The sequence below is a fragment of the Nyctereutes procyonoides genome, unplaced genomic scaffold, assembly GCF_905146905.1.
Source record: "Nyctereutes procyonoides isolate TBG_1078 unplaced genomic scaffold, NYPRO_anot_genome, whole genome shotgun sequence".
NCBI classification, from domain to species: Eukaryota; Metazoa; Chordata; class Mammalia; order Carnivora; family Canidae; genus Nyctereutes; species Nyctereutes procyonoides.
The window spans coordinates 14,723,185-14,749,528 of record NW_026575145.1 but is presented as its reverse complement, the minus strand read 5'-3'; the positions used below and the strand labels follow the sequence as shown (position 1 = coordinate 14,749,528).

General features: G+C 40.1%; 1 protein-coding gene across 1 annotated transcript in view; it reads left to right on the top strand.

Moving 5' to 3' along the window:
- Positions 1-26,344, top strand: part of AKAP6 (A-kinase anchoring protein 6) — a 482,960-nt gene that overhangs the window by 212,165 nt on the left and 244,451 nt on the right. The window contains exon 4 of the mRNA XM_055309349.1: positions 303-2,069. Coding sequence (XP_055165324.1) covers positions 303-2,069 — 1,767 coding nt within the window. The remainder of the gene's footprint in view (positions 1-302; positions 2,070-26,344) is intronic.

The following is a 26,344-nucleotide window of genomic DNA, read 5'->3' as shown; positions in this document are numbered from 1 at the left end:
GCCTATGGGCTATTTTAAAATGGAAAGTTAAGGGAAGAATGGCTATTTTTGGCTTGACCTTGACCATTTCTATCAAGGCTGTATTCTCCAGATTAAAGAAAAGTCCTGAAATATTTAAGAACAGGATACTATAGAAAGCAATATAATTGATTAATATGCCTCTCTATTTGTTAAACCAGAAGCAGTTGAGACTGCTGCATTTTTTCACCTTTACAGTGGCCTCTGCTGAGATTTCATTTGAACAGCTAGTTGAGTATAATTGATGTCGCATTTACTGAAACTGTTGCCCTTGTCTGTTTCAGGGCCGGCTTGATTCTCTAACAGAAGTGGATGACTCAGGACAGTTAACTATCAAATGCTCTCAAAATTACTTGTCTCTGGATTGTGGTATTACTGCTTTCGAACTGTCTGACTATAGTCCAAGTGAGGATTTGCTCGGTGGCCTAGGTGACATGACCTCTAGCCAGGTCAAAACCAAACCCTTTGACTCTTGGAGCTACAGTGAGATGGAAAAGGAGTTCCCCGAGCTCATCCGAAGCGTTGGGTTACTCACTGTGGCTACTGACCCCATCCCTTCCAACTGCAGCGAAGCAGCAAGTGAGGAGGGACCTCAGGTATCTCTTTCAGCAGATGACAAAAATGGATGTGAGGAAAGCAGTGCTTTGACAGTCAAGGAGCAACTGAGCTTAGTGCCCGGGACATCATCTTCAGGGGAAGCTCTGACAAATGCTGATCAAGCCCCTCCTGAGACTGTGAAGCAAGAATCCAGTTCTTCCTCACAACTTGGGACAAAGAACCAACAGCCTCTGCCTTGTGAAAATGCAACTCCCAAGCGATCCATCAGAGATTGCTTTAACTATAATGAGGACTCTCCCACACAGCCCACGTTGCCCAAAAGAGGGCTTTTCCTTAAAGAGGAAACTTTGAAGAATAATCTGAAAGGCACTGCAAGAAAGAAGCAGATGGCTGATCTCAAGCCTGAGATGAGCAGAAGCACCCCCTCTCTAGTGGATCCTCCTGACAGATCCAAGCTTAGTTTGGTGTTACAGTCTTCCTACCCCAACAGTCCTGCTGCTGCCAGCCAGTCCTATGAGTGTTTGCACAAGGTGGGAGATGGGAATCTTGAAAGCACCATCAAAAGTCGCATCAAGGAAATATCCTCCAGCCTGGGAAGGCTTAGTGACTGCCATAAAGAGAAACCTCGACTTAAAAAGCCACAAAAAGCCCCAGAAGAGGGGCCTCTGTGCCGAACACCTAAACGGGGAGCCAGTTCTGGCAAGCAAGCCAAAAACAGGAGGAACTCAGTAGTGCCGAATGGAATTCCTTCAGGTACTCCCAAGGCCACAGAGGGGCCAGAAACAGAGTCCGTTTCCCCATCCTCACTTGAGCCGTGTAATCAGAAAAGTTGGAATGCCAAATTGCCAGCACAGTCAGAAACATCCAGTTCACCACCTTTTACCCAAAGTAGCGAATCCTCTATTGACTCAGACAACATGGTGTCTCCAGTACCCCTTCTTTCAAAAAACAAAAGCAAAAAAATTTACTCCTCCTCCCCAAGTCACGTCACCAGGAATGGTCAGGTTGTGGAGGCCTGGTATGGCTCTGATGAATACTTAGCACTACCCTCTCATCTTAAGCAGACAGAAGTTTTAGCTTTAAAGTTGGAAAACCTAACAAAGCTGCTGCCTCAGAAACCCAGAGGAGAAACCATCCAAAATATTGATGACTGGGAACTGTCTGAAATGAATTCAGATTCTGAGATCTACCCAACGTACCATGTCAAGAAGAAGCATACAAGGCTGGGCAGAGTGTCTCCAAGCTCGTCCAGTGACATAGCCTCTTCACTGGGAGAGAGCGTGGAATCTGGGCCCCTGAGTGACATTCTTTCCGACGAGGAGTTGTGTATGCCTCTCTCCAGTATGAAAAAATACATTGATGAGAAGTCCGAGAGAGCTTCATCCTCTGAGAAAAATGATAGCCATTCAGCCACAAAATCCGCTTTAATTCAGAAACTGATGCAAGATATTCAACACCAAGACAACTATGAAGCCATATGGGAAAAAATAGAGGTAAGGTGGTCTTCTTAACTTGAAAGATTTCTTACCTGATCTTTGGAAGTAGTTCTGGGGAAAGGTCAATCCCTCCCCATCCTCATAATAAAAATGTTACTATGTTTGATAAGCCTGATTCCTCAGAAGAAGAGAAGGAGAAGCACAATGATCACTCCATTGCAACAGAGTATGTATCTTTAGGAACTACTCTTGTCAGTGCCTTAGCCTGCTGTGTCCCTGCTTGGTATAGGAATCCCTGTAGATATTGCTCACACCTAACATGGTTCCTGATGAATGGTGGGCCCCTTTGGGTGGAATACAACAAAATAAAGTAGAGCAGTAGCTGTGCACACACCAGTACCTCAGGAATACGTGAATGGAATGTTGCAGTTATCCTCACTGATTTTTGATTTGTTTGTTCTAACCCCAGAATAGTTTACCATTCCCAATGTTAACTCCCTATAGAAATAAACCAGATGTTTCTAATATTGGGGGGAATCTTTGTGTTTCTTCAATCTTCCTCCTTTTTGAGGCCCCTGGCTAATAACCATGCTTCCTATTCTCTGTACCATCTGTGGCTCTGAGATGGGGAGTTGATATTTTGGGTAAATCTGTTTGTTTGTTTACTGAGAAAGCGAGTGAGCATGTGCACAGGAGCAGAGAGGGGGTGAGGGGCAGAAGGAGAGGTAGAGAGAGAATCTTAAGCTGGCTCCACCCCTAGTGCAGAGCCCAACTTGGAGCTCAGTCATGACCTGGGCCTAAATCAAGAGACAGTCGCTTAAGTGGCTGAGCCACCCAGGTGCCCCAAATCTATGCTTTTAGAATGGATTGTTAGATGAAATCTTTGAGAACAGATGTCAAAATTCTCAGAACTGAGCTCTGTAATTTAAAACACTGGATAAAAGTATAATACACATGGACAGGCTAACCTGGAGGAAGAAAATGAAGGTGTGTAAAACAAAGGAAAAGCTAATGGCAATATATATAATAGTAATATATATTGATAATTATTTTTACTAAGAATTTATGTATCCAATCCCTATGGCAACCCTAATATCAGTCTCATTGTATGGATAAGGAGATTGAGGCTGAGAGAGACCCGGCAGTCTGCTCTAGAGTCCATACTATTAACTAAATGCTCCCACGCCTCAGTAAGGAAGTGATCGATATATACTGCATGTAAATAGTGTCATACTGTAAAGAAGAAGTAATATCAGTGAAGCCAGGACTTGCCTGGGAAGTTCTTGTGAAGGGCCAAACCTTCAGTGGAATTTTGAAGGGCATGCCAGGATTTAGACAGAGAGGATAGTGGGTATTTTAGGTAGGAGGAGCACAAACCAAAACACAGAGGTGGGAACTGGGGATGAGCATGCTTATGGGGGGTGGGGGTACAGAGTCCTGACTGGAAGGTCCGTGAAGAGAGAGCAGTGAAAGTTCCCATAAGTATAACAGACCCAGTGGCTACAAGGCACTGAAAGCCAGTACAAGGCAATTAGAAGGTAGGACTTTTTCAGATGACAAGGCTAAGGCAGACCAGGGTTAGAAAACTTGCTTTAGGCCTCACAGCTGGTAATTACAGAATAAGGGTTTGAACTCAGAGCCAGCACATGTAAAGCAGTGTGGGCCATGGCCTCCAGTAGCCTTTCTGGAAGATTTAGCTGATGCTAATAGGAAGGAGGTCATGGCGGTTATGATGGTGGCCATGGCAGCCAGTCTAAGGGACAGCTGTGATGTGGGACTGGCAAAGGTGGGGAAGGCTATTGAAAAAAGCAGGACCCAGAAAAGTGGTTCCAGGCCTTGCTCAGCCATTCAAGCCTGGAGTGGGCTGTGGCTGATCATGTTTCACTCTGGGCCTTGTTTCTTCTTTTGTAAATAGAGATGTTTTACGCAGATGATGGCCACAATACCAATTTCCAATGGTAGCATGTTTTGTTTCCATTATCCTGCAAAGATAAGTTCAGCCTCTGGGGACCGGTATATCTTTAGTAGAAGAAAGCATTTGGATGGGTAGCTGGCTTGAGGTGGAGATGAGGCAGGTAATTTAAAAGATAAGTACATTGATATTGATTATATGATAAAACCGTTAAGAGGAAGTATCTTGTGAGGTCCTGGAGTTGGGATATGAAGTAAAGGCTGAGAGAGCATTAAGCCTCTTGGTCACTCCAGCCTACCTTTATCAATTCAGTGGGGCAGCTGCCAACCTCCAGGTCGGTTGACCTAGGACTTCACACTCTAGCTTTGATCTACCTATAGTGACCTAGAGAACCTGTTCTACCTGCAAGTATAACATATTAAGAGAAGGTGTTATTTAACATCTTTATATCATGTGCTAGGTACTTTACCTGCAGTAACTTTCTCATAGGATTTTCAAACAACCCTACAAGGTAGGTTTTATTATCCAAAATAGACCACTTCTCTCCCCCCACCAACCTGCAGTATTCCCACTTTGGTCCTAGCCTCCTAATTGGTCTCTCTGCTCCCATCCTGCTCCTATTACAGTCTGTTTCTAACACAGCAGCCAGAATGATCCTTTTGTTTTTTTTTTTGTTTTTTTTTTTTTTAATTTTTATTTATTTATGATAGTCACAGAGAGAGAGAGGCAGGCGCAGAGACATAGGCAGAGGGAGAAGCAGGCTCCATGCACCGGGAGCCCGACGTGGGATTCGATCCTGGGTCTCCAGGATCGCGGCCTGGGCCAAAGGCAGGCGCCAAACCGCTGCGCCACCCAGGGATCCCCAGAATGATCCTTTTGAAACATGGATCAGATCAGATCACCTCTCTGCTCAAAACCCTGCACCAGCTCCTGTTGCAGAGGCCCTCCACAGACTGTTCCCTTGATTTCCTCTCTGACCTGATTCCTAACTGCTCTTCCTCATGCTCACTTCACCCCATTCCCACTGGGTTCTTTGCTGTTCCTAGAACAAGGTGGGCATGCCCATGCTTTTAGAATCTTTGTCACTTCCCTCTGCCTGCGTCCTTCCCATCAGATGTTCTCATTTCTAATTTTTTTAACCTGTTCTGAGTCTGCTGAAGTATTAACTTCTCAGAGAAGCCTACCCTGACCACCTTTGAAAAGGTATAACCCATGAGGTGTCCCGGTGGCTCAGTCATTTGGGTGTCTGACCCTTGGTTTCTGCTCAGGTCATGATCTTAGGGTTGTGAGATCAGTATTCTCTCTCTCTCTCTCCCTTTCCCTCCCTCCCTCTCCTTCTCCCCCCTCCCTCTGTCTCTCTAAAATAATAAATAAATATATCTTTACAAAAATAAAAGGTATAACCGGAAGGCTTCTTGTTTTTCCTACAGCTCTCACTGTGTTCTGTCATTCTTTATAATTTTGTTTAGTGTATTTGTTGTCTTAGCATGTTTACTGTTTCCCCCAGCTAGAATGGAATCTCTGTGAGGGAAGGAATATTTATCTGTTTAGCTTGCTAATGAATCTAATACACCTATAACAGTGCCTGGCATATTGTAAGTGCTCAGTAAAGACTGTTGAATAAATGAATGAATCTCCATTTTAGAGTGGATGAAATCGAGTGCAGAGAGGTAAAATCACTTTTCCTAGGCTGCCCAGTTCTAGATAAAGTCTTGAGAATAGATGAATTCCCTGAGAGAATGAGGATAGATGGGGAAGAGAAGAGGGGTGGTAACTGAGACTCAAGTTCTCTCCCACTTATGAGGCAGGAACAAGGGAGAGGTTCACTCCACAGAGACGGTTCTTGGATGCTAAGTAAATGGAGGAAGAAGGGATGTAAGATGGACATAGCTTTGTTCTCTGTAAAAGGGATATGGAGAAGAATAAGAACAAAGATGAAGAAGCAACCTTTAGATTTGGTTGAGATGGTCAATGAGGACCTTAGAGAAAAATGGATTCAATCAATGAATGGAGGTAGAAACTGGATTATAGATGATTAAAAAGTGAAAGAATCATTCATAGCTCAAGGAATTGGGTTGAGAAGGTAATAGGAGGCAAAGGGTGATAGTTGAAAGTAAATCAAATAAACATTTCATTTAGAAAAAAATTAAAGCTTATTTGAAGATAGAAAAGATGCAATAACAAGAGTGTAAATGTGGCACAGGCTGAGACAAGAAGGGAAGGAATGTGGAACTCCATGGGAAGAATGGTGGCCTGATATGAAAAAGTTATAAGATACTGAGGGATACATCCTGCTTCTGATTCCACCCCTACCAAATGGGGAGTGGTGTGCTTCCTCCTCCCTTCATATACCCAGCTCTCCCGTCTTCTCTCTGAGTCACACAGAATACAAGATTGAAGGCACAACAAATTGAGGACTTTATGGGGCTATGATAGAATCCCTGGGATAACACCTGGGTGTTAGGGTGACAAGGATCTTAGACACCTTTTAGGTTCCTGTCATTTCCCACCCCTCATATTTGAGTCTTTCTTATAGTAGCCTTGTATGTGAATGTGAAATATTTTTTTAATTTTTTTTATTCTGTAGAAAAATTAATTTCTTTGAATACATATGTTCACATGACTTAAAAACATATATGTTTAAAAATATCTAGTAAAATTTTTTTTCTCTTCTTTATTCTCCATCTTGGGCTCCCACCTCATTGAAGGTGATCACTGTTGTTTTAGTTTATATGTCCTCTAAGAAGTTCTTTACACATATACAAGCAAATGCAAATGCATGTATTAAGCAATATTTTAAAACCTACAAAAAAAGTTACAGCCTATTCTTCTCCACAAATAAAAATTCTTCTGTTAACTCTGTGAGTTCCTAAGAGACATTCCTTTCCCAATCTCCTGGTGGGAATTAAGGGGATTTTGCTCAAATATGGTTGATTTTCCCAGAACCTATCATGTGGATGAAGTAATTGAGCATCTCAGGTTGAGTGTTCACCTCCAATGGGAGCTTCGCAAGGCCCAAAATTAAAAGTGAAAAAGTTAATCAAACCATTGAACTAGATTCAGTTGTTGTGGAGCATTCAAGAAATGGAGTAAAAGTAATGAAGAAAAAGGAGGAGAGGGCATGTCTGGAGCAGATGAAATCAAACAGAATGGTGAAAGATTAACTTACTGAGCGGTGTCTTATGTGGTGTAAGTATTAGGGATTGGCAAACTATAGCTTGCCCAGTGCCTAATTTTTAAAACAATGTAAGATTGGAACACAGCTGCTCTCATCATCAATGTCTGCTTTTGTGCTTCTATGACAGAATTAAGTAGTTGTGACAGAGATTGATGGTTTGCAAAGGCTAAACTATTTATTGTTACAGGAAAGATTTGCTGACCCCTGCTCTAGTGTAAGGAAGAAGGAAGGGATCAGCATCTACTATGTGCCAGGTTCTGTTATAGGTCCTTTCATTTAATTTAGATGACAACCCTGTGGAAGAGCTATTATTGGTCTTGTTTTACCAACGACAAATCTGAGCTCCAGGGTCATACTGCTGGTAGTATAAGAGCTGGAAGTTCAACTGAGATGCCAGAACTGACTTGATTTTCTCCTAAAGATATATTTCAATACCAGAGAAGTTGGACAGTAATCACATATACAGATAAAGTCTATTTAGAAAACCTATAAACCATTATAGGTTAGTAAATGAATAGTGTGACTTCTTCCTCTTGACCTGGATAGAAATGAACTATCTAGCAAGTAGCCGCTTGTCCAAGGTGAGTAATTGCTGATGCCAGATTAATAGCTGTATGATTCCTAGGGGGGCTAGCAGAAAGCAGTGTAACCTGGTGCCACTGTAGTGAAGCATTTCATTTCAGGAGATCCCAAAGGATGTAGTGCAAGGTCCACTTCTCACATCATAGGTTTCCTGTTCACTCTAAGTTCTCAAAGCTCATCCTGGAGGATATTACCTCATTAGGTTGGACTCATTGGTAGCAAGTTGACAGTTGCATGATATAGCTGATCCCTTTTCTTTCCAGCTACCAACATCTTCAGGTTCCAGATTATGGCATCTCAGCTATGGTTCAGTGACTCGACTGTTGTTAGCAATTTATCTTAGGGACATCTATAACCTGATTTTAAAAACTTCTTTGGTGCCAGCTAAGGATGTCTTTGCACACTAGTTATTTCAGATACAGTGCAACAAATACTTGGCTGAATGCTTGCTTTTTGTAACTAGGCTATGTAAAATCACAGTCAAGTCTGTGGTAGTAGCACAAAGGCAGCCCCCATTGCTGCTGGGAACCAGTTGGTAACATCATGAGTAATGTTAATGTAGAAGAGATTTAGTCCTGGGATTAACTTGGCACTGATTTATTTTTCCAACAAGTAAAGTAGGTCCAGATAGATGCTGTCCTTTCTTTTACCCTCATTTTGACTATATGTTGACACACTAGAGATAACACACTGGTGATAGTGATCATTAAAGAAGTAGCATGTTGTCCTAAATTCTCTCCTTTTCCTTTTCTTTTTTTCCATTGTGATAAAAAGCATGTAGCATAAAATTTGCCATTTTAACTGTTTTTAAGTGTACAATTCATTAGTGTTAAGTATATTTACATTGGTGGGTGCACTTGGGGGGCTCAGTTAAGTGGCGGACTCTTGATTTCAGCTCAGGTTGTGATCTCAGGGTTGTGAGATTGAGCCCCAGGTTGGGCTCCACTCTGGGCCTGGAACCTATTTAAGATTCTCTCTCTCTCCCTTTGCCCCTCCCACACCCTGAACCTGCACACGTGCTCTCTCTCTCTGTGTCTCTCAAAAAAAAACAATTATTCACATTGTTGTGAAATAGATCTCCAGAACTTTTTCATCTTGTAAATCTGAAACTCTGTACCCACTAAACAGAGATTTCCCTTTACTCCTCCTCCCCCAGCCCAGTAACCACCGTTCTACTTTCTGTTTCTATGAATTTGACTACTTTAGATACCTCCTGTAAGTGGAATTATATTGCATTTGTCTTTTTGTGACAGTTATTTCACATAGCTTAATGTCCTCAAGGTTCATGTTGTAGCATATGACAGGGTAAGGCTGAATAATAATCTCCTGTGTGTCTATAGCATATTTTGTTTTTTTGTTCATCTGTGGATGGATATTTGGCTTGCTTCCACCTCTTGGCTATTTTGAATAGCCCTGCTATGAATATGGGTATGCAGATATCTCTTTGAGACTCAGCTGTCAATTCTTTTGGGTATATATCCAGAAATGAGATTGCTGGATCTCATAGTAGTTCTATTTTTTATGTTTTGAGGAACCTTCATACCGTTTCCCATAGCAATTGCTCCATTTATAATCACACCGATAGTGCATAAGAGTTCCAATTTCTCCACATCCTTTCCAACATTTGTTATTTATTTATTTATTCTTTAAATAGTAGCCATCTTAATGTGAGATGATATCTCATTGTGGTTTTGATTTACATTTCTCTGATGATTCGTAATGTTGAGACATCTTTTCATTGTTGGTCATCTGTATATCATCTATGGAGAAATATCTGTTCAAATTCTTTGCCCAGTTTTAGTTGGGTTATTTGATATTTTGTTGTTGAGCTGTAGGAGTCTTTGTGTATTCTGGATATTAACCCTTTATTATGTATATAATTTGGAAAGACTTTCTACCATTCTGTAGGTTGCCTACCCACTCCCTTGGATAGGTCCTTTGATGTTTAAACATTTTTAAGTATGATGTAGTTCATTTGTCTGTTTTTGCTTTTGTTTCCTGTGCTTTTGGTGTTATCTCCAAGAAATCATCGCCAAGTTCAATGTCATGAAGATTTACCTTTATGCTTTTTGTAGGAGTTTTTATAGTTTTAGGTTTTTGAATTCTCCTTTATTTTACCTCAGTGTGATTACCTCTCATGTTTTAAGGATTCCACCGCAGGCTTTCTCATAAGATAGGACACAGCTTCATAGCTAGAGCCAAGTCATCTTCTGGGATTTGGCTTTAAAAAAAACACTTGGAATCATACTTTTTAAAAAGTCTCATCAGGGCATTATTTATTTGATTTGAGATTTGAATAAGTCTCATTTGAAATACAGCTTGATCTTTTTTTATTCATCCCCAGAGTAACTTACAGTCAACTATTTATAGTCCAGGTCTGCCATAAATTGAATTCTCACTGACTTTTGATATTTCCTTTATACCAACTATGCACCAGCTTTCCTAGAGTTGGTGGAGTAGTAGTCTGCTCTTAGGTGTTTATAATGATGTAGGAGCATTTTATCAGATGGGAAGCATATAAGGTAATCAGATTTCACTGTTTTTCACTGTCATTTCATTTTGTATATGCCTTTCTGATATGATAAGTTTTTCCCTCAGTTGCTAGTCGTCCTCTTGACCCTGATTTCTTCTCTTTCATACGTCTTCTCTCCCATTCCTTTTTCTTTAATTTTTTTCTGGACCATATAGTTTTCACTTTCCACCTCTTGTTTCCCTTTTTCTTTCCCCAAGGTATCTTCTACTTTCTCCCTTTAATATTGTCCTAGGGATTCTCAGATTCCAAATATGAGAGCACTATGAGTTGGCTCTTCAGCACTATTCCAGCTTGAACTTGTTCTTTTCAGTGCACTTGCCTAGTCTTAGAATTATGTATGTAGAGAGTTGAGGAATTGTTCAGATGCAAGAATAAAGAAAATAATAGTTTAAATATCAAGGAAAAAGCCAGATTCTCAAAAAATTTGGACAGACTCGGCTTTGTAATTAAAACTGGAAGATTCAGAAGTGCAAAAGGATCACAAATTGAGTATGTGTTGCTATCCAACAAAAGGTATAATATCATAGCAGAATTGTGTAGGAACCCTGTATATTCTGCTTTATTTATATTATGCATAATCTAAATTTTTGCCTTAGATTCCAGTTTTAGAATTTGAGAGAGCTGTGACAACATAATTCGAGGCTTTCTGATGATTACTTAAGATAATATTTGGTAAATACCAAGTGGAAAGTCCTGTACTAGGAGAGCGGAGATAATAACAAGTATTGCTAGATCAAGCATCACAGAAGGGGGACTACTTGAGCTGAGTCTTGACTGGTGAGTAAAATTTAGATAGAGATGAGGAGGTGGAAGGTTAATGACAGAAGCTTTGGCATAAGCCAAGGTTGAGGGCAAGAATATTTAAGGTATATTTGTGAAGGAGTAAAGAGAAATGCTTGATGTTTTGGGGTATACGATAAAGTGCTCTAAGCAAAAAGACCTCAAAATATAATAAAATAGAATATATATATATATATTTTTTGTAAATAACAAGAGGAAGGTAGACAGTCCAGGAAAGAGGCCATGTAGCAATCCAGGTCCCTTCTCCCTGTTCCTCTTCTGTGGCTCACCCATTTGGTCAGCATTCCAACTCACCAGCATACAGATATGACCTGGAAGTTGTATATACTGTCTGTTCACATCCCACTGACCCAGACTTTGTCATGCGGCATCACCTAACTGCAGAGAAGTTTGGGAAATGAACCTCTAGATTATTAACATTGGAAGGCAGATGTCTCTTAATCAACCTCTGGTTAGAATAGTTTGTTGTAGGGCCAAAGTATGATGGACTTTGAATTCCAAGTGTTTGCATAGTACAAACACAAAACAAAAACTTGCCCAATGAATCCATGCATAAATGAATGAGTGAAGGAGGGAGGGAGTGAATGTATTGTTGTATTTGAACATTTGACCTTTATCCCCAAGACCCGGAGCTACAAACTAAAATGCCTCTAAGAGTTTAGACAGATAACATAAATGAGTCACTCAGCTGGTGTAAATGGGGAAGGATGGGAACTGAGCAACTGGAGGGTAAGTGCTGAGTCTAAAGGCAAATGATTGGGGACGCCTGGGTGGCTCAGTGGTTGAGCATCTGCCTTTGGCCCAAGGCGTGATCCCAGAGTCCAGGGATCAAGTCTCACATGGGGCTCCCTGCCTGAAACCTGCTTCTCCCTCTGCCTGTGTCTCTGCCTCTATCTCTGTGTCTCTCATGAATAAATAAATAAAATCTTTAAAAAATAAAGGCAAGTGATTGTTGTGTTGTAATGTGGACCCTGTGTGACAAGATCTTACAATTCTGAAAAAAAGTAGGAAATCTGGGTTTTATGTGACATCTCCCAATTTTTAAAATGTTGGGGCCAAACAATTTTGGCCAAAACAAGCCAAATAAAACATATATATAGTATAGATTTGGCCTTTAATAAAGTCACCAATTTGTAATCTTTGTGAAAATGAGAAACTAGTTAAAATTTTTGGTCCACAGAGTTGGATAGTTTTAGAAGGTTAATCTGATTGTGATGCACTTGCCTGGATATACCACTTGCAAAGTGGTTCTCTGTTGTGGCTGCTTATTATCATGACTGGAGAGATTTGGGGGAAAAAAATCCCAATCTAACTCCACGCCAGACTAAATCAGGATCTTGACAGGTGAATAATTTTAAGAGCTCTTCAAACAACTACAGTGTGCAGTCATGGTTGGGAACTAGTCCTCCAAGGCTAATTTGGAAGGTTTTGCATAGAATGCATGTAAAAAGATCTCAACTGTGGTTTTGGGATCCAGCTGAGGAAATAAAGAGACAGAGGTGGGAGATGTTATAAAAGACACATCCGTAAAAATTTTTGGCTTTTTAAAAATAAAGGAGTGGAGGAAAGGGGTCAAAAGAGTTGGAATTTTAAGCTGAGTTCAGGGCTGAGAGATGTAAGGAGTTTAACAAATGGTTCCAAGGAACATATGAAATTAAGATACGCAGTAAGTGAATGGGGCAAAGGTAAATGTTTTCTGATAGGCAAACTCTGACTCAAATCCAAGTTGTGAATTCTAAATGAACACAACATTTTTAAAGGTCAGGCTACACTTTTTAAAGAATAATCTTTTGTGTATATTTTGTTTGTTACAATGCCAGGAAAAACCTGTGAGTTAACATTGTTAATGGATTTATTGAGACAGTATGCCAAGGTCATTGCCCAAGGTTGGTAGAAAAGAACTGTGGGGATACAAAGCCAAGTCCTTCCTGGTTCAAACATTAGGGATGTTTCAGTCCTGCGTCACTGGTTTCTGCAGAGCCTTAGATGGGTCTTGAGGCTTTATCACGATGATTTAGCACCACCGTGAGGCTACATCCAGTCACTGCATCTGTTTTGTTTTGTTTTTTTGTTTTTTGGCCTCTGAAATAAATAAGAGGTGCAGTTTTTTTGTTTATAGTGTCACACATTAAATGAAAATATCTCTTTCTTATTTTCTTAGTATGGAAAGGTCATGATTAAAATCTTAGTGTATCTAGATAATGAAAGCACCTAACTACATTTGGCAGGAAGTATTTCTGTATGATGAAAATCAAGAGTGTTGCTTTTTTTTTTTTAATTCAACTAAAACAATTCTTAGAATATTAGTGAATTCTTCTTTATCCTTAAGTCTAAAGTTGTGACCCTCTGTTGGTTTGGAAAGGTGACAATTAGCAAAACAAAACAAAATCTTGATATTTATGGCCTGCTTACAAACATTGAGGCAAGGTACCAAGAGGTTTATTCATTAATACATCATCACATGTTAATTCTCAAGAAGAAAATCCATCTTTGATGCAGACACTCTTCTATTGTATCCCCATTTCACCAGTGAGGACCCAGAGGCTTCAAGAAGCTGGTCATTTACTTAAGAGTATAGGACTTAAAGGCAGGAACTTTGGGCTCAGATCACAAGGCCCCACCTTTTTAATTATGAAAACTTGGATAAGTCTTTAAAAATTTAGTGTTAAAAAAATAAAATAAAAATTTAGTGTTTAGTCTCTTAATCTGTAAAATGTAATATTAATTAGTTAATTATTGTGCCCTTGCATAGATAATTGTGTGAAATTACAAAGGCTCACTGTAAACTCTACCTAAATACTAGTCTTATCATTAGTGTGACTTCATCTGTGACTCCAGATAATCAGCATCAGCTTTAGTAGATAGAACTGGAATGAAAATAATTCTGCCCCTAACTAGCATTGTTACCTTGAAATTAAACTTCTTAAGCCTCACTTTTGAAAAGTAAATGTTACTAAAGAAGGTGAGGTGGATGACCTCTAAGATACTTCTTAATTTTGAAATTTTATGGGATTGAGTATGAGGCAATGACTAAGCAGCTGTTTCTCAGTAAAATACACTGTGGAGTATATCACTTCTGCATGGCTGGCTTTCTGTTCCATGGGATGCTGGGTGACTTCCTCTTAGAAGACCCTAAAGGTAAGTGAATGTGAGGCTGTAACTTCAGTGAGCCTGAAGTAATATGTAATATTACTATATCATATTATTATAATATTATTATATTTATTATATTACTATAATATGACAAGAAACAGACATCCTAGAGGAATTTGGGGCATGGCTAGAGTTTGTAAGATACCAAGAGATCAGGGACAATGGTGATAGTAAACAAGCGAGCGATCCAGTAAGAATTAGATATGGGTTAGCCTGAAATTATAGCAAATAAGGTCAGTAAATGAAGCAGATAGGAAACATTCACCTTGGCAGACTTGCCATTGTGATGTCTTAAAATTACCTGTCAGCACTGCTTTTGTGCTGTGTTCAGACAATGTGGGGGAAAATCATTCCAAGAGTGAGTTCTGTGTCAAGGTCACTCATGATGGCAGACCATGGCTAAGACTGTGGATATTACTATATAAAGATGATTGGCCTGAGTTTTGCAAGGCAAATAAGCAACTTTATCCAGGAAAGATGCTGCCTGTAAGCTCAGACCCATGTGCTTTCTGTCTCTCATTTTGATTCAGTCCTGTGTATTCCTTTTTAGGAAGCCAGTAGCTTTCCTATTGGCCTTCATTATTTATCAAGGAGTAAAAGAAGCTGTTGGTATTTTCTTTTTTAATGCTTTTAAGATAATCACACAGGAGAGGTGCCACTTATAGGTGGTGCTCTGATATTTCTTATTTGTATGGAGACTGTTCAGCGGTACTCACTTGAAAGGGGTGTGTGTGTGTGTGTGTGTGTGTGTGTGTGTGTAAGAGAGAGGGATATGGGCAGACACAGAGAAAAAAGTGTATGTCACAATTAACAAGCTAGTACTCTTCCCCTTTCTTCCTTCTAGAGTTCATTACCTTATAGGAAAAAAGCTGGTATGTTGAATCAACAGAAGTATTTTTGTTTTGTTTGCTTTCTATGGCATAGACTGTTTATACCCTTCTAAAATAAAGTCTCATTAAAGCCCTTTTCCTTATCCTATATTCAAGAGACTATGACCAGAGCCTTCTCCATGGGATACAGGACTCATGAAAAATCATATGGTGCCCAATCCTCTTTCTAGAGACACATTTATATGAGGGGAAATCTAGCTGGAGTAGTACCATGCTCAAAGTAATAGAACTCTATGGCAAAGGAAAAAGTGCATTTGGTAGGAGGAGAGTTCTGGAGCCATCCAATTTAACAGATGAGTGAGCTTCTGTGGTTCTAGATGGCGGCAGAGTGTGGTGTCTAAGAATATTATGTTATCTTGACCTAGTGACTTAGCCTTGTCCCAGGTTCCTCCTCTGCAAAGTAGGGTTAAAAGTGTTATCTTCCACATAAGAGGTGTGACTATTAAATGTGTTAAAATGTGTAAAGAGCTGAGATTAGCACCTGCAACGTAGTAGTAGTATGCTTTCAGTAAATGTGAACTCCTGCGACTGTTATTGTTATTGATACGGGAGGGGAGGGGTGAGGCCTTAGCAGCTTCCCCTATATAGGTCACTCTAACTGTAACCTGGCACGTTTCCTCCGTGGTTCCTGCTCTGCCTCAGTCTAGCTAGCCCTCACCGACTGCTTCCCGGTATACGGTAGCAGCCTTTTAACTGACTTCTTTGGTCTCAGCCCTCTACTCAGGCTTTTGGGATCAAATGTCACCACTGTTTTCTCCGCTCACCTTCAGCTACCTTAGTCATTGTGATGCTTCAGACCCCCACCCACGATGATTAAGGCCATTTCTCCCTCTTCTTGGGAACTGTGCTGGTTGCCCTACAATTTTTGCACCTCTCTTCTCTGTGAGACTCTGGGCTTCCCGTCTTGACAGATGATTCTTATATTGTATTAGAGATAATTCTCCTCTAATTGGCCCGATAATTTTAGTTAATGCACTTCTTGACATTTTAGGAAGTTTATGTAGGGGAATTTATGCTATGAATGTGTGTTCAGACAACTACAAACAAGCTTCTAGTTTATAATATTGTCACACAACAACCTTATAAATAATATGTGCTTATTTATTTATAATTTGTATTTATACATATTTATAATATTTATTTATAATTATGTGCTTATAAATAATAATTCCCACAGCACTCTTTAACCAGAGGGAGGGTCATTACAATATATTATGGGAAGAAAAAGGGCCTTCAGTAGGTTTAGAATTATCCCTGAAATCCCTGATTGCTAACAACGGAAAGATTATGAAAGTGTCTTGGAAAGACATTAATAGGTTGGGGTGATTTGTTAGGAAGGGGACATTTGAGCTAGATTTTGAAAGATAGATACAGCGAGTAGAGTGGGAGACTTTGGGAGAACGTGTGACAGTCACCAAGATTAGTTTCCTGTCAACCTAGACTAGAGAAGGTGAATTATCTGAACATGTCTCTGTATGCAAGAGCCACATATGTGACCAGTCAGAAAGGCCTGAGAAATTGTTGAGCTTGGTGGCCTCATTTTATGACCAAAACCTGTGTCCCTCAGTCCATAGTACTTCCAATGAGGAAATCCTGTCTCCTGGTTATGCCGGATCTTGCAAGCTTGTCACAAAGGGACAGCAAGCACTTTTTTCAGAGATCAACACTAAAATATCCTTTGTGCCCCACAGCTCTTGGCTTTTTATTGTGGTAGCCCTGAGAGACTTTGAAGCCGATTCTCCTTCTCTGAGCTTAGGGGATGTGTAAAGAGGTTCACAGTTGGTTTTAAGACATGGCCAGGGTCAAGAATCACACTGACAGACACGGAATGAGGGACTGGAGTAAAGCAATTGAGTGCATTGTGCTTTGGGGCCTCGTGAGGTAGAAGGCATGGTGGATACGTCCTTATACACAGTCCTAGGTTGTCTTATCCATGCTTCTGGTCTCCAAGACCACCTGGAGGTTGCTTTCTCTAACCCACATCTTGTTCTACACCTCAACTGGGTTCAGAAAGCAAACTCAGAATATCTAATACCATGCCCATCATCTGCCTGTGAGCTATTCCTTCCTTCTGAATTTCTTACAGCTTCTTTCAGAAAATGGTACCTCTAGTCATTCCAGATTCTAACAAATTTCTCAATCCTCCCATCTAGTTGGTGCTATTTTAACCTGACCCTCTCTGTGGCCTGATGCGTTTCCTCTATGGCCCCTGCTCCTCCCTCAGTCTAGCCCTCACCAACTACCTCAGGGTGTATCGTTGCAGCCTTTTAACTGGCTTCTCCGGCCCCAGCCCTACACTCAGCGATCCACCCTCTAAACTGCAGCTGGACTGAGTCTTCCAAGATGCTGATCCAATTTTCTCGTTCCCTGCTCCAGCAATCCAGTGATCACCATGTTGCCCTCAGGATAAAGTCCCAACTTCAGAGTGTGTTGTGTGTGACCTGGCTCCTTGTTAGACCCTCCAATCTCGTTTCTCAGCTTTTTGCTATTTGCCACCAGAGTGTTAGCCATGCTCAGCCGCTTAGAGTTCTCAGTGAGCTGTTCTCTCTCAGACTTTATCTGCCAGGAATGTTTTTCTCTGTTCCTCCCAGTGCCCTTTTATTTGTTATTTATTTTTTTTCTGAATCATTTACACGTATCTTTCAAGGCTCAGCTTAGTTGTGATTTCCTCCCAGAAGCTCTCCTTGATGCCCCAAGTCTGACTTAAATGCCTTTCCATTGACTCCTAAACATTGAGATGATCTACAACAGAGGTTCCCAGACTATGATTCAGGCATGTCTAAGGTTCCCAGGATCCTTTCAAGGGGCCCAAAAGGTCAGCTATTTTCATATTAATACTAAAATGATGTTTGCCTTTTTCACTCTCATTCTGTGTACTGTAGAATTTTCCAAATGCTATATGACATATGATATTTCAGTAGATTAAATGCAGAAGTAGAAATGGGAATCCAGCTGTCTTCTATCAAGCCAGACATTAACAAGATTTGCATACAGCTTACAATGCCACTCTTCACTGTTTTTGAAAACGCAATTATTTTTCATAACAATGTGTTATGCTAACCTGCATGTAATAGATCATTATTGTTACTACAAATGAATTAATAATCATTTTTAAATTTCAAAAATGAATATTTATAGTTTTAAACCCATAGAAACAAAAGCTCTTTGGGGCCCTTAATAATTTATAATAGTCTAAAGGAGTTTGAAAACTGCTGATCTATGTTATCACACATATCACACTTTATATTATTGTGCTCTGAATTCTGTAAGAGAGGAGTCTGGGTCATTTATATGTGAGTTTTAGGCCCTAATACAATTTCTGATACATAGTAAACTTTCAATTAATACTTTTTAAATAAAGGACCTGATACACACATATGCATGTGTATGTACATACACGTAAGAGTTTGAACAAAAAAAAAAAAGACGATTTAATTTTTTACTTGACCTGGCCTAAAGCTACCCAATCTAGATAGTACACACAATTAAGTAAACCAATAGTACTCTGAAGTTTTGTATTAGTTTTAGAAGCTCTATTTCTGCCCCCCCTTTTTTTTGAGCTCTAGGAATTTTGTCCAAAGACTGTCACTGAAAACTTTAAAATTAGAGCTCTTTATTGAATACGCAACCTCTGAGTTCTTCTGAGTTGGCTACCTACTGGGTGTGTGTTATCAGTCAAATACTTAAACTTGCTGAGCCTTAGTTTCCTCACCTGTAAAATGGAGAGCACTGAACTAGATGGTCCTAAGGGCCTTTTGTAGATTTTTTTATGCAAATTTTCCTCCTTTCCAAGCACCTGTATTTAGATAATACTATTTTCTGTCTTCTTGGCTCTAAAACTGATAGTGCAGTGGCTGAATTTCTATTCTTCACTGACTCACCACCCTGAAGTTCTTTGGTAGAAAGGTAACAATTTTCTTCTTTTGAAAAATTTATTATTGAAGTACAAGTGACATACAATGTTATATTAGCTTCAGGTGTAGGATATAGTGATTCTGCAATTCTGTACATTACTGCTCAGTGCTCACCATGATAAATATACTCACCATTGTCACCACACAGAGAGTTGTTACAATATTATTGACAGTATTCCCTATGCTGCACTTTTTGTCTCTATGACTTTTTTTTTTTTAATTGAAGTGTAGTTGACACAATGTTACATTAGTTTCTGGTGTACAACAGAGTAATTCAACAACTCCATATGTAATTATGCTATGCTCACTACAAATGTAGCTACCATCTGTCAATACAATGCTATTATAATACTATTGACAATATTCCCTGCATTGTACCTTTTATCCCTGTGACTTATTCATTCCATAAATGGAAACCATAAATGGTATCTTCTACTTCTCTTCACCCATTTTGCCCATGCCCTCAACCCCTTCCCTCTGGCAACCACCAATTTGTTCTCTGTATTTATGGTCTGTTTTTGCTTCATTGTTTTTTTTTTAATTTTATTTTACATATGAGTGAAATCATATGGTATTTGTCATTCTCTGTCTGACTTATTTATTTATCTGACTTATTTATTTATCTGACTTATTTATCTGACTTAGCTTATTTATCTGACTTATTTATTTATCTGACTTATTTATCTGACTTAGCATAGTGCCCCCTGCATCCATCCATGTTGTCACAAATGGCAAGATCTCATTCTTCTTTAAGCCTGAGGGATTTTCATATATATATATGAATATATATATATATATCCCCATCTGTTCTTTAAACATTCATCTCGCAATGAACATTTGGGTTGTTTCCTATCTTGGCTATTGTAAACAATGCTGCAATAAATAAACAAACAGGGCCCTGGGTGGCTCAGTGGCTTAGAGCCTGCCTTCAGCCCAGAGCGTGATCCTGGAGTCCTGGGGTCAAGTCCCACATCAGGCTCCCTGCATGGAGCCTGCTTCTCCCTCTGCCTGTGTCTCTGCCTCTCTCTCTCTGTATCTCTCATGAATAAATAAATAAAATCCAATAAACAAACAAACACTGAGGTACATATATCTTTTTTCAATTAGTATTTTTGTTTTCTTTGGGTAAATACCCAGGAATGGAATTGCTGGATCATATGGTATTTCTAATTTTAATTTTTTGAGGGAATTTCATTCTGTTTCCCACAGTGGTTACACCAGTTTGCATTCCTGGCAATAGAGTTCCCTTTTCTCCACATCTTTACCAACACTTGTTATTTCTAGTCTTTTTAATACTAGCCATTCTGACTGGTGTGCAGTTATATCTCATTGTGGTTTTGATTTGCATTTCCCTAATTAGTGATGTTGAGCATCTTTTTACATATAGTCAACAGACATGTGAAAAGATAATCTTAGCATTTTATAAACACTCTCATCTAGCCACTTGCATTCTTGTTCCAGATATTTGATTTACAAGAAGGTCTTACTAATCAGGAAAGTATTTAGAGCTAATCTAAATACAGGGTTCTAACAGTACTGTCAGCTCTGTCCTTCAGTGTCAAGGAGAAGCCCCCTTTTCAGCAGCCTCATAACTTTATGGACATGACAGGAAATGTTTACTAAGAGAGATTAATTAACTGCAATTAATTAGGTCAGGGGAGACCAAAAGCCATGGGACAAAGAGAGAAGGAATGAACAGGGAAAGGGAAGAGGAGAGGAAGGGAGGGGAGCGAAAGAAAGGAGGGAGGAGAGGAGACCAAGAGAAGGCAGGGACTAGGAGGAGAGGAAAGAGAAGAAAAAGGCAAATGAGAAGCAGTGGCCAAGAAAGAAGGAGGAAAAAGGGACTGGAGAGAGAGAGCACAGAGTGTGGGGACTCATTGAAAGCAGAGGTGGCTGTGATGGGACTGGGTGAAGCTCTGTGGCATGGGCTGGGGTTCTCCCAGAGGCTTGGGAAATAAGAATGGGCCACGGTGGATGTTACTGTCCTTTGTTTTTCTCTCTGTGAACCTCCTGGGAGTAAGTCTGGTTAGAAAGGCAGTGTGGGGGCACCTGGGTGGCTCAGTGGTTGAGCATCTGCCTTCAGCTCAGGGCGTGATCCCGGAGTCCTGGTATTGGGTCCTACATCAGGCTTCCCGCAGGAAGCCTGCTTCTCCCTATGCCTATGTCTCTTCCTCTCTCTGTGTGTCTCTGATGAAAAAAAAATCTTGAAGAAAAGAAAAGAAAGAAGAGAAAGAAAAGAAAAGAAAAGAAAAGAGAAAAGAAAAGAAAGGCAGTGTGGTGTAGTAGTTCACTACTCTGGACTCTGTAGTTCACTACTCTGGGCTCTGGAACAAAACTAATATCTGTTTAGTGACTTTATGAACCTTGAATAAATTACATAATTCCTCTAGGCTTCAGCGTCTTCCTCTGTACAGTGGGAAAATTAGTGAAAACTAAATGACTACATAAGCTATTAGAGGAATAGCTGGTAGATGGTCATCACCCAAATGTTCAGTATAGCTATTTATAATACTGGATGTGAAAAACCTATAGTGAAGCCATTAAATTATCATAATCCTAAATTCTAAGGTGTGACCATCTCAGGTCCTCTTTGGGGGATTTAGCGGTAAATAAAGATGATCTGATTTGCTCATTCATTCCCCCTGGAGGATTGGGGTGCTTGAGGCAAGATCTCCCTTAGAGGAAGTGAGCAAAGCTTTGGGGCATCCTTACTCCCTGGGAGGATCCCCAGCTTCATTCCTGCAAAAGTATTGTGTAAGTACTTGGGCTTGTCTGTAGTTGAGTTTTCCCTTCTATAAAACAGATGGTGTGAGAATCTTGAAGCATAATGTTGTCCTGGCACCTGATCAGTGCTCAATAATATTGATCTATTATTAGTTCCAGTTTATTCCCAATTATTTTATTCATTTCTGTTTTTATTAGACTTTGATGATATGTATTTTGATCTTGTTTTGCCCTTAAACTTGTTGATTACTTCTTTTTTATAGACCAATAGGGAGCAACTGAACTCAAACCCTGGATTTGTTGGAGGAAACTCTTTTCTATCATCAGAATCAGGGATCTTTCTGGGCTTTTCTTTTCCCAGTTGAAACTATTGTCAACGGTATTTGAAGATGATGAATCAGCTCTACTTATCCTTTCTACATGATACTGAGTTCAGAATAGGACTTCCCACCTGGTCAGTTTTAGATAATACCACTCCATGCCTTTTTTTAATGCTCTTTCTTTCCAACCAACAGCCTTTTACTTTTATTCTAGGATAATTTTATCAGTAATATTTTTATATTCTAAAGTCATCCCATTCAACCTTTAGAAAAGAAGCTTAAATATTTCATAAAACATTTCAGCGTTTGAGTTTTCTTGTGGCATCAGAGTTAAAACTGCCTTAAACCATTTCATTTTCTCTTCAATCTTTTTTCTCAAAGCACACACCATATCCTCCCTTCTGTCAATTACTTACCCTGTGTTAGATCTTGTGGGTAGGAACATGGGTAAACGTGTGAGGCAGTGGAATCCAAAGCACCTCTTTTAACTTCTTGGCCTTTTATCTTGAGCCTCTGGGTCTTGGGTGGCACGTTAAGTACATAGATAGCTGACTAGGAAAGGTAAATTGCATTTGACTACTATTGTGTAAAAACCTAAATTGCGTATTTCGTATAGGAACTATGTGTATAGGAATTAACCAGAAATGTGAGACTGAATACATATGTCAGTGAATATACGTATAAAACCTCAATGCATTATTTCATTTCTAAGTGGAGTTCTAACTTTTCCAGTTATTGGTGCCTAAATAAAGCTTCCTTCTGCCTAGGATAAGAGAATTGTGATTACTTGCTGGTAGCCATTGTTAATGTAAAGATTGGCTCCAAATCATGTGGCCTATTTCGAAAAGGTAAACCAGATTGTTCTGAAACATTTGACTATTAAGGGAGAATCATCCTGTTCAGATATACTGGTGGCATAAGGAGCTGGGGAAATCCCTGTGACCTGCAGGCTTAGGTGCTGCCTCCTTCACGTTGCCTCATCGGATCACCTGAGACAGAAGGCAGGGCTCCCTCCTCTGCATGCCCAGAGCAGTTGGTGCCACCTCTCATCCCATGGCTGTGTGAGGACTTTTCTGATCCATCTCCCCTGTGGTCTAGCACAGTGCTGTATGCTTAGTGAATAATCGAAACTTTCTAAGTGAATGAGATGAAAGATCAAAGCAGAACTTATTAATTAGGAATGATTTTTAAAAATCATTTTTTAAGGTGTGAGTGGGTGGCTCAGTCGGGTGAATGTCATCCACCTCTTGGTTTTGGCTCAGATCATGATCTCAGGGTCGTGGCCTCCAGCCCCGCCTCGAGTTCCATGCTCAGCGAGGAGTCTGATTCTCTCTCTTTCCCTTTCCCTCTGTTCCTCCCCTGACTTGCTTGCTCTCTCTCAAATAAGTGCAAAAATAAAATCTTTTTATTTTAAAAAATCATTTACCAAGCCCTAGTTTTACATCAGACTTTAAAAAAATCTATTTTTCTTGAAATCCTCATGTAAACCCAAGATGGATATTACTGTCCCTATCTTACAGATGAAGAAAATGAGGTTCAGAGACATTAGGTAGCTCATTTGGTTTATGCTGTTAGTAAGAGGTAGATGGAGCCTGGATTCAAATTCAGTTTTGTCTGGTTGCAGCAACTGTTCTCTTAATAATATCCATACTGGTTCATGATGAGAATGTCTCCCCCCCCCCACCTCTTTTAATATAACCTCTTTCCCCCCTGCAGTTAATCCTCATTTAAATGTTTTTCAATTTCTAATTTCTGCTAGGGACTTAGACAAATTGTTAGATCAGTTGGCCTTTCATGATTTCATGTGCTGCTAAGGAGGCTATCTGGACTCACATTCTTAGCTCACTACTTTCTAGCCATAGGGCACTGGACAGGTCTCACCTCCCAGAACCTCAGTCTTCTCACCTGTAAAACAGGTCACAATACTACCTACCTCACAGGGTATTTATGTAGCTCAAATTATCTGTTGTATAAAAATACTTTTAAAAGGTCCTGGCATACACTGAGTGCAGTTTGAGGATCACATATTGTTTCTGCTAGCATTGTTCCAATGAGATCATTCAGTGAATCTTTGAATACTAAGAAAGGGGTAAATGCATTATAATAAAGGTTTAAAAGATTTGACAGTAGAGGCTGAACATTTTTTTCATAAATATAGTGAACTAGTTCATTTTTTCAATGCCCTTCAGTGGGTCCCCATCTAAAGGCAGCTAATTTGATCTAGACAGGGTCACACATCATGCTTGATTTCTTTGTCCACTGAGAAATGAGAATCTTTTTGAGGGTGTACACACATACAGACACACACACACACACAGTCTAACAACAAGAAGAAATTAGCATTTGAGGTCCTTGGCTGAACTCCTGAGAACCAAGGGCCATCTTCTCTGTGATGAAACTGAGTCAGACTCATCTATCATTGAGGCACTGATAGAATGGGCTAATTCCAGCGTGTAACTGCCTCACATTTTTGGTTGAAATTTTCCATAGGTTACAAGTGAACTTTACAGTGATTTTTTGCTTGAAAAAAAAAAAGGTGTATGTTCCTTGCTAAGCGTCGAGCCTCATCAAAGATCTTTCAGAAGAATGAGCAGAAAACAGTGAATTTGAAGGGAAAGAACCAACAGCTCAGAGAATTTTACCTCAGTGCCAGGACTGTGGGGCTGGGAAGAATTGTTGCTTCTCTGAGAATACTATTTCTGGACGTTGGTGTGGTGCTCTGAGAGAAACTGACTGTGGAGTGGGATATGGGTTCAGGCCCCAACTCTGCTAACTCCACCATAGGCAAGTCCCTGACCTTCTTTGGCCCTCTTTTTCCTCATCTGTACATTGACCAGATTCAGCACCACTCTACACACCTGTGACAACACGGCGTCTACTTCCTGTTGTAGATGTCCCCTTTTAGCTTCTTAGAGAAATAGGTTTCAATTTCAGTGTGGTCTAAAAATCATGGAATTCTATGCAAGATGACCCCCCGGGCTTTCAGTACCTTAAGGCAGAGACCATGTCCTATTCCCCGCTGTCCGTATTGCTGGCTTCTGGCCCCATACCTGATGCAAGGAAGGCGCTCCCTTCTTATTCCTGCTCCATATGACAGCCTTGCTGGAGGGCAATAGTCATACCTCCATAGTTTGTATTTAGCCAAACTAGGTTTGCTGTAGAGAGAAATAGGTAGGAAACTAAATGAAATAATGGGCGCTCTTAACCTGTCTTGAGAGTGTAGCTATTTGTAAGACTCGAGGGTAAATTTTCCTTGTGAGTATAATCTTCAAACGTATGTGAACCAGCTGAGGGCTCTAGCAGATTACTTTTTTACAAACCTGGGAGTGTACATTTGCATGCACTTTGTGCTGCTTAGTCTTTAAAGAGATTGATGCCTTAGAAAGTTTAAAAGTAAGATTTTAAAGAAGCACTTCATTAAGGAACTTTTAAAATGCAAATGATTTGAAAGTGGGGAGTGTGCTGTCAAGTGGTGGTAACAAGGCTGACAGCATTCCATTTTCTCTCACTGTTGGATGACCAACCTGGATCCTTGTGGGTGCGGAATCCTGGCTTGGCTCTAATGAAGAGTTAGCTTATAGACTCAAAACATGTGTCAGATATGAATGTGTCTAAGGACCCATGGAAAAGGATACAATTATGGGGAGGGTCTAGGAGGACAGGGGCCTGTGGACTGAGTCACACTCTGTGCCCCTAGAGAGCTTGGCAGGGGGCAGAGAAGAGTCAAGGAAGAAGGGGCAGAGAGGGACAGTCAGGAAACTGGTGGTAAAGAACAACAGGAAAGAGGCTATGCAGGTACGCAGGTACGATACTTCAGCAGGAGTTTAAACAAGGAAGGCTGTAAGGGGGCCTTTCAGAGATTTGTAATTCAGCCCATAGCAGTGAGTCGAACATGCAGAAAATGTGCTTTTATGTAGTGCGATAGCAACCTTGGATTGTGTCACGAAGAAAATCTGAGTCTTAAAGTCATCTTGGACTCTCAAAGTATGTAAGTGTGAACTCAGAATGTTAGAGAAACGAACACAGATGGGTCAAATACCGAGAATAATAACAAATTTGGATACAGACAGAATTCTGATTACAGACAGAATATGTTTCACAGAAAAATCCAGGAGAATATTCCAACTCTTTATTGACTGTAAAAAATTTTTGACTATTCAAATGATTTGACTTGAGTAGGCCAGTGCTTAGACATGCTTTATGTTCTACCGAAATTTTTTCTGCATTGATGTTTATCTTTTTATTCCCAACAATGCCCAGCAGTGCGCTTTATACAGAGTCAGTAGTTAATAAATATTGGTTAAAGAAGTGAATGAGTGCCCGGC